The sequence below is a fragment of the Erpetoichthys calabaricus genome, chromosome 6, assembly GCF_900747795.2.
Source record: "Erpetoichthys calabaricus chromosome 6, fErpCal1.3, whole genome shotgun sequence".
Taxonomy (NCBI): Eukaryota; Metazoa; Chordata; class Cladistia; order Polypteriformes; family Polypteridae; genus Erpetoichthys; species Erpetoichthys calabaricus.
Window position 1 is genome coordinate 157,305,891 of NC_041399.2, and position 9,676 is coordinate 157,315,566.

General features: G+C 36.8%; 1 protein-coding gene across 2 annotated transcripts in view; it reads right to left on the reverse strand.

Moving 5' to 3' along the window:
- The window catches only part of fyco1a (FYVE and coiled-coil domain autophagy adaptor 1a), a 600,194-nt gene that overhangs the window by 532,709 nt on the left and 57,809 nt on the right, over positions 1–9,676 (reverse strand). For both annotated transcript variants that reach the window (XR_007935327.1, XM_028804043.2), the window contains exons 5-7: positions 6,210–6,335; positions 2,416–2,522; positions 1,369–1,512 (exon numbers count right to left, since the gene is read on the reverse strand). Coding sequence is in view for 1 of the 2 variants with exons in the window: in XM_028804043.2 (XP_028659876.2) it covers positions 1,369–1,512; positions 2,416–2,522; positions 6,210–6,335 (377 nt within the window). In the remaining variant the exon portion in view is untranslated. The remainder of the gene's footprint in view (positions 1–1,368; positions 1,513–2,415; positions 2,523–6,209; positions 6,336–9,676) is intronic.

Genomic DNA, 9,676 nt, shown 5'->3' on the forward strand with positions numbered 1-9,676 from the left:
AATCAGATGATTTAAAACAGAATATTAAGGGGCCTCAGTATCTAAAACAAGTTGAACATTAAATGTTCATTTTCCCAATAGTTAACCACTGATAAAAATGGAAAATATGAAACCACTTATCCTTTCATGTCTAAGATGTTCAGGAAGCAAATAATGATTAACAATGTCAAACGTTTTAGTAAGGTCAGTGCACAAGACTCTATCTACATCAGACTGAAAACTACACAGAAATTCCATTTTATCTAAATAGTTTTAATTGAGATGCAACAAGTGATTCTGAAATCTTTGATAAACAAGGTAGGCAGAAGGAAGACTAATCATACACCAAGAATCTCCAACCTTTATTTTTTTAATGAATTTTACTGGTCTCAGTGTATAATACAAAACACCAGTCTTTAGAAGAAAAAATGATATATTCAGAGGAAGTAATGCTAAGAATACACTTAAAATAGGTTAATGGTTCAGATATAACCATATGTCTTTAGAGGATGAGGTGATATATTCAGAAAAAGTACAAAGTCTTTTATGCTAAGAATACACTTATAATAAGTTAATGGTTCATATATAACCATAATTGCATTTAACAAATACATATTTAAACCAGAGATGAATAAATGAAGATTCCAAGAGTGACTCCACATTCACTCCGATTGTCCTTATTTTTTGCCTGTACAAACCAGCACAAATGTGGAATGTGGAAAAAAAATGGTCCGACTGCTCTTTTCTTTTTGAACATTTCATCTACATAGCCCTCACACAAACCTTTTAACCTACATGTGAAAAACTGTAAACAGTCTACTGGCTCAGATAAAGAAAATGAGTGAGTGGTTAAGTGATTTTGGAAGCTAAGGATGTATTCCAGTGCAATCAATCATGTCTACAATTTATATTAATGGTATAATTTACACTTTTCACATCTGTTTATTTAGGGCGGCACAGTGGTGCAGTGGGTAACGTAGCAGCCTCGTAGTTAGGAGACCTTCCCGGGTCCTCCCTGTGTGGAGTTTGCATGTTCTCCCCGTGTCTGCGTGGGTTTCCTCCTACAGTCCAAAGACATGCAGGTTAGGTTCAGTGGAGATTCTAAATTGTCCCTAGTGTATGCTTGGTGTGTGTGTGCGTGCCCTGTGGTGGGCTGGCGCCCTGCCCGGGATTTTGTTTCCTGCCTTGTGCCCTATGTTGGGTGGGATTGGCTCCAGCAGACCCCCCGTGACCCTGTAGTTAGGATATAGCGGATTGGATAATGGTTGGATGGACATCTGCATATTTTACGTTTGTAAATCATTATTTTCTAAATATCAGTGCACCTTCTAAATGTAAACTTATAATCACAGATAAATTTCAAGTATAAGAAATAAAAAACTGTACTACCTTGCAAATGTGGGCCATGCAGCATCAAGGTCATATCCTCTTGAAGAAACATCAAAGCGAACTTCATTTAGTTCATACAGGTGGTTTACAACATCCGAGTGAAGGTTTGGTTTCAGAAATGGACTTCTTGCATAATACCAATCACTGAATGCAAATAAGACAAACTCAGCTAGCATGAAGAAATGTACTTAAAAAATTAAAGAAACATAATCAGAGTTTGTGTAATGTATTACTGTTTCTCATTTTCTGTTTTGTATAGGTTTCAAACTCTTAACCAGAGGCTAATTTGAAGCATTTTAACATCCATTCTTGCCTGTTTTAACTTCTATTTGACCAAGTAAATAATGTGAGCTGAATCAGAAACCTTAATTACAAGACAATGTTATTAGTGACAACGCACTGCTTAATAGAGGTTTACTGATCCATGGCCCAAAACTGAACCATTGATTTAAAAGGTAACAACACAATTGGCTCAGAGTTCAGAAACCAAACGGGAAATGGAAATAATAAAAGTAGTTGAGAAAGGAGTTCAATTACAGACAAACAGATTCTTTTCATAAACAATATGGCAGTAATAAAAATCCTTCCAAGCATACACAAGTGAGTCTTATACCAACACCTTAGCCACCAAGTTACTTTGCTGCATCAGAAACATTGCTCAGTGACAAAATTAAACAAATTTAGCATATGGTATGAATTTCATACATTAGTTTAGTTTAGTTTAGTTGAAGGGGCCTATGATAGCATAATCTACAATACTGCCACCTCACAATACTTGGGGCTCAGTTCCATACCAGCCATTGGAGCTTTCAGTGTGGAGTTTTCATTTTCATCAGTGTTCACAATGGCTTCTCACAGGGTTCTTTTTAATTCTGGGATCCAGATACATTAACGCTTTGTCAGTCAATGACTTATAATTACTCATTTGTGAGTCTCAACAAGGAAGAAAGAACATTACTGTCTGCAGAAAATTCAGCTCAGACTGTTTCCAAACAAGAGAAGCACATGTGAAAATGAATAAATGGAGAAAAATAAGGTTTTCTATACCTTGTCACTTTAGCATTCATAAAACATTGCTGAAGTGTGTCTGCCAATCTCTGATGGACTAGTGAATATCGAATAAAGGCTCTTCCTTTACCAAGAGAAGTTTTAATCTTAAAAAGAAGACCAAGACACAGGGAAAAAAATTAGGCAATATTTGTAAACAATCTTCCAATGAGTTGCAGCTGTAATTTCTGATTTTGATGGCTGAAGATTAAGTAAAAATCCATCTAGCCATCCATTATCCAACCCGCTACATCCTAACTATAGGGTCACGGGGGTGTGCTGGAGCCAATCCTAGCCAACACAGGGCGCAAGGCAGGAAACAAACCCCGGGTAGGGCATCAGCCCACCGCAGGGCGCACGCACACACACACATACACACAAACACCAAGCACACACTAGGGACAATTTAGAATCGCCAATGCACCTAACCTGCATGTCTTTGGACTGTGGGAGGAAACTAGAGCACCCGGAGGAAACCCACGCAGACATGGGGAGAACATGCAAACTCCACGCAGGGAGGACCCGGGAAGCGAACCCGGGTCTCCTAACTGCGAGGCAGGAGCATTATCCACTGCACCATCGTGCCGCCCCTTAAATAAAAATGATTTCTTCAAACTATCCATCCATCCATTATCCAACCCGCTGAATCCGAACACAGCGTCACGGGGGTCTGCTGGAGCCAATCCCAGCCAACACAGGGCACAAGGCAGGAACCAATCCCGAGCTGGGTGCCAACCCACCGCAGGACACACACAAACACACCCACACACCATGCACACACTAGGGCCAATTTAGAATCGTCAGTCCACCTAACCTGCATGTCTTTGGACTCCACGCAGGAAGGACCCGGGAAGCGAACCTGGGTCTCCTAACTGCGAGGCAGGAGTACTATCCACTGTACCACCGTGCCACCTCTTAAATAAAAATGATTTCTTCAAACTATTAAAATAAATTATAAAATATGCATTATTATAATTATCATCCAATAGATGGTGCCAAACAACTGAAAAAGCCACTGACATTAAATAAAGGCTATTGGATGTGAAGTAGTTTCATAATTTGATTACAGCTGACACTTTAAAGCAAAACTGACTACAGGACATTTAAAATAACATCAATGATTTCAGTGCTGTGACAATGTATTTGCACCCTTCCAAATACATGTTTTTGTATTATGTTTATGACCTCAGACCTTTAGAGAAACTTAAGTATTAGGGAAAGAGAACCTAGGTGAACACAAAGTACAGTTTTTAAAACATTTCTTTTTGTGTTCAGAGAAAAAAGTTATCCAACACCCGTACAAACCATACGAAAAGTAATTGCCTTGTAAATTCAATACTTGGTTGCAAAACATTTAGCAACAATAATCACAACTAACGCTTCCTATAATTGGACATCAGTGTTTCACTTTGCTGATCACATCACAGTGTTTCACATTAGCCAACTATTCTTTGCAGAAATTTATTAATTCAGACACATTGGTAAGTTCATGAACATAAACTGTTCTTTGCAGGTCCTGCCATAGAATCTCTGTTGGGTTCAAGTCAGAACTTTGACCAGGCCACTTCAAAATTAAAATTTTGTTTCTTCTAAGCCACTTATTTGTAGACTAGCTTTTGTGCTTTGGGTCACTGTGTTGCTGCATTGCTTCAGATCATGTTTTACTGTAAATATGATGTTCTTACTGTTGAACACTGTATTACCTTTAGGGCAGGCATAGTAGGCCCTGTGTCCTGGGGTCGTGCAAAAAGTTTTAGTTTTGACTATCTACATATAGAATGCTATTCCAAAAGGCTTGGGGATCATCTAGGGTTTCTTTGCAAATGCACAATGAGCACTGATGTTACTCTTTAATAGTGGAGGTTTACACCTTGCATGCTTCCATAATAATAATAATAATAAAAATGCTACACACTTCAACCATCACCAATTTGTAGCACCCACCTAGATGTGACAGCGGTCATTATTTATTTATTTTTTGTTCTTTATTTCGCCTTATACAATTTCTTGTATTAGGAATTTGTTAGTTTCGCATACCCCTTGGGGTCAGAGCGCAGGGTCAGCCATTGTACAGCCCCCCTGGAGCAATTACAGGTTAAGGGTCTTGCTCAAGGGCCCAGTAGAGTAGGATCTCTTTTGGCAGTGGTGGGGATTCGAACCGGCAACCTTCTGGATACCAGCACAGATCCTTAGCCTCAGAGCCACCACTCCGCCGTTACGGGCAATTTAGCCAGAACATCGGGATAAACCCTACTCTTTTTGAGAGACGCCCAAGGATCTTTAATGACCACAGAGAGCCAGGAAATCAATTCAATGTCTCATAAGAAGGTCAGTAGCATATTTACAGCACAGTGTCCCCATTAATGCATTGGGATCCACACACAGACTACAGGGTAAGTGCCACCTGATGGTCTCACCAACACCTCTTCCAGCAGCAACTCCAAGCTTTTCCTAGGTGGTCTTCCATCCAAGTATCTATTGGGTCCAAAAATGATAAGCTTCAGGTCGATGGCCTTTTCTGAAATGCATGTGGTAAAGCTGCTGGCTACTGGCTACCATGAAACCCTTTTTTACCCAGTCTCTTTCTTATTATGAAATCATAAACATTGATAATAGCTCCAGGCCTGAAGTTCTTGGTTGTTTATTTAGGATTCTCTGTGAAATCTTGAATGAGCCATCTCTGTGCCATGCTTATAATTCTGGCAGGCCAACCTTTTCTGTGTGGATTCACCACTGTTCCAAATGCTCCCCATTTGGAAATAATGGCTCTCGCTATGATGTGTTGGAGTCTCAGAGCCTCAAAAATACCTTTGTAACAATTTCCTGTTTCATCAAACTTTCAACAATGTTTTACTCATCTCATGTAGTTTCCCTAGATCAGGGCAAAGTGTTTTTCTAGATGCCCTGTTGGTGACTACTTAAGTCTCATTTCAAATTTAGCATATGGTCTGGTTTAGACTCAGCATGGCTGGCTGCAATCAGGTCTGGCTATTTTCAGTCACCTGGGTCTAATAACCAATTAACTTTGGTCAGATGCTTAAGTGAGTAGTTAATAAGGCCTTTATGTTTTCAATGCAAGTACTGAATAACTGTATTACTTAAATAAAGTAAGCAGCCATTTAGAAATGGTGTTTTATATTTGTTCTGGTTTCTAATATTGCACACTGTCTAAAGATCTGAAGCCACTCATTGTAACAAATACAGTACACAGTGGAAAAATAGAATATCAGGAAAGAGGCAATTACTTTTCATAGTACTGTATATGACAGATGTGACTTTAAAGTTTATGAAAACAAATAATACATTTTATACTTAACATAAGAAATTGTATCTTTGAAAATTGAATATTGAACTCCAGCTATTCAACAATTATTCTTTAAGATCACTTTAAACTTACATAATTCTGACAATAATAATATTTAATACGGATTTTAAATTAAGCACATTGTAAAATTTAACACTTGCATCATCATAGACAGCTAAATCACCAAGTGCCATCAAAGGATAACAGGTCAAAATCTTGAAATTGCAGAAACAATTAAACATACTTATTTTCCTTATTAAACATAGTAATTTTTGCATTTGTTTTCATTATAATTTAACAATAACCATTACATATGCGAAAGAGGAAAGCAATGTATCTTAAACAAAACACAAAAAATTTAAAGTAAAGAATTCAAAATTTTAAGTTCAACTTTAATGCAGAAGAATCTCTATAGGCCTCTAAACATATGTAGAGAGCATAAATATTGTTAATATGTTTATTTACTGACTCACAGGAAAGGCCACCTCACCTCAGGGATAGACTTTACAAAGCGGATTCCATCATTAGCACCTTTTGTCCTAGCCAGACAGTCATAAAAATAATCCCAGTAATCCTTCCTGGTTCCAAGAAATGTAGTCTTTTCTTTCTGATCGAACTAGAAAAGCAAAAATTTGTTACTCTCATTAAAGATTTCAGTCAAAAATCATAGATCACAAAAATGTGCATTTTTGACAGGAAACTTTGAATAAAATGGGCCCAAAGTGACACTTCTTGATCAAGTAAAAAAACAACGGAAAGAACTTAAGTCTGAAAGTTTTTCTACATATATGCTGACAAAGAACAGTTGAATGATTTAATTCTAAAAAGAAAAAAGACACTCCTGCTGCTACCATCACTGCTATTAACACACACATCTATACTTGCAACAAAGTTAAAACACAGACAGACAAACGTTGTTCTAATAAGTGAGACAATCTGCAAGAAAACTGGAATTGGGGATAGCAGCAGCATACAAATAATATAAAAAGATATACAAATGACCGGGTCTGTAAATCTGTAACCTTCTAAGGAAGCCTATAACTTGTTGGAACACTGTCTTTAATAATGTACTAAATGCTTTAAAATCTCTACTTGTTTACCCAGCTTTTTTTTTTCCATAGGTTATATCTGATCTATCGAACATTCTGCACTATAAAGATGTATCCCAACTGTTTTTATCAACAATATCATATTTACTAGCCTGTCAGTTTAATTTATTTATTTGGCAAGCAGCTTGTAATTTCCTATGGCCTTACAGTACACCATTTTGTCTTTTCAATAAAAGTAAACATAAATATGAAAAAATCATTTTATATAAAGGGTGATTAAAATGGTTCTGAAGGAGCATTCTACTTTGCTGATTTTGTAAGTGGTCAAAGATTATCTCTTCTGTCATTAAATATGTGAATTAGGTTTCCAGAACTTGTGGTTTGTAATGTATGTTTCTTACATCAGAATAATGTCAAATTACAGCTAAGGGAAACACTATAAAACAAATATCTTTGAGAATGGGCTTCTGAATTCTCACTAGAATCAATCTGGTAAGTGTTCCAAAACTTGAGATGAAATCTCTATGAAACTGTGGATTTGAAGAAATATGACACCCACCTTATTCTTCAAACCTGGGCACATATGACTACCTTCTCCTCCCCATTCTTAAGAGCTACCTTTGATGGACATACTATGCTAATTAGGAATATGTCAAGTCAGCTACTGAAAAGTGGTTACATAAGCAAGATAAAATGAGTGGCACAGAAAATCTTTGTGAACATTATAATAAGTTTATTAGTATTGATCTGGACTTTGCTGAAAATTAATCTTGGTTTTAATGATGTTTCTCTTAACAGGCTGAAAGTTTTTTTATCACCCTATTGATACATAACTCTAAAAATTCCCAAGAAAAATTATGCATATAACGTAGATGGCCAGACTGGTTTGAATCGAGCTATCGTTAACATCTATGTATTTCCATTACACTATATCAAGAATGCCTTGGTTACTAACAACGTTATTTTGTTTGGGTACAGAATTAATGGCCAAAAGCTAGTAAGATCCTCAGAAAGGACAGTTTGCCTTTGTTGATGTCAGACAGGCTGAAAGCAACTAATGACCAGAATGACTTTAGTGTTTCATTGGTACTAAATTTTGACTTCAGTATGGATACCAACTCTTGTAAGTCAATATTTTAACTATTCGCTTAGTGGTTTATTACCCTGCTTCTCTTGACATTGCAGTCAGTGTGAAAGTTGTTAATGAGATGAAACACAGCAGCATATGTATAAGTTTGCACAAAAGAAGAAAAGGAAAATGTGGTGTGATTTGTGGGTAAAAGGTGTCAAAGGATCTGAAATTCTGCCATTTTATTTGCTTAATAACAGTTAAACACTTTACTTCACAGACCCAACTGGATAAGCGTATTCAAAGAAGTCAGATAAATGTGACAAATTCACAATGACTGTCAACATAAACGACTGATGAGAAGAGAGAAGAAGCTTGGCATTATTTTCCTCAAAAGAGAAGCAAAAACACAACTAGGACAGTTTGTCTATAGTGCTGCCGCAATTAATCAATGTAATCAACTAAAAATTTCTGTTCAATTTTTGAAGTATTAAAATGTATGTACATTAAATATGTAACATATATGCTGCACTGTAGCTACAGTTGGAAAAACAGGATATACTGTACAGGGAAACTGATACAGGGAGGAACAATTAATTATGTGAATGTAGCGAGAAGGTTATTTGTGCCAAATGTAATTTGTGAAATTTATTTCACAAATCCATGCAATTCAGATAAGAGAGCGATTTGTCAGGTTAGGGAAAGGAGAAAATATGTGAAGAACACAAGCAGATTGCTTTGGGAAGTGCAGATGTCTGCTTGACCAAAACTGTTACAAAACCAAGAGTTTCTGAAGGTATTAATAACCAGCTAGCTCTGACATGAATTCTACGAATATGCAATTATGCGAGGTTTATAATTACAAGGATCCAGCACGACATCAGAAGTGTCACTATACCACCAACATTCCTAGCTGTTGGCTGGGACATCTGATTTGTCAGCATTCTCCCACTTGGCTGTGATATCCCTATGCTTCTCTCCGGCATGAATATATATGTATACAGGATAATGCATTATATACTGTACTAGCAAAATACCCGTGCTTCGCAGCGGAGAAGTAGTGTGTTAAAGAGGTTATGTAAACATATATATACATAAACATATATACTTATATACATATCTACATATACACATATCTACATATATACATATATATATATATATATATATATATATATATATATATATATATATACATATAGACATCCACAAATATATACATATATCAACATATATATACACATACATATACACACATACAGTGGTGTGAAAAACTATTTGCCCCCTTCCTGATTTCTTATTCTTTTGCATGTTTGTCACACAAAATGTTTCTGATCATCAAACACAGTTAACCATTAGTCAAATATAACACAAGTAAACACAAAATGCAGTTTGTAAATGGTGGTTTTTATTATTTAGGGAGAAAAAAAAATCCAAACCTACATGGCCCTGTGTGAAAAAGTAATTGCCCCCTGAACCTAATAACTGGTTGGGCCACCCTTAGCAGCAAAAACTGCAATCAAGCGTTTGCGATAACTTGCAATGAGTCTATTACAGCGCTCTGGAGGAATTTTGGCCCACTCATCTTTGCAAAATTGTTGTAATTCAGCTTTATTTGAGGGTTTTCTAGCATGAACCGCCTTTTTAAGGTCATGCCATAGCATCTCAATTGGATTCAGGTCAGGACTTTGACTAGGCCACTCCAAAGTCTTCATTTTGTTTTTCTTCAGCCATTCAGAGGTGGATTTGCTGGTGTGTTTTGGGTCATTGTCCTGTTGCAGCACCCAAGATCGCTTCAGCTTGAGTTGACGAACAGATGGCCGGACATTCTCCTTCAGG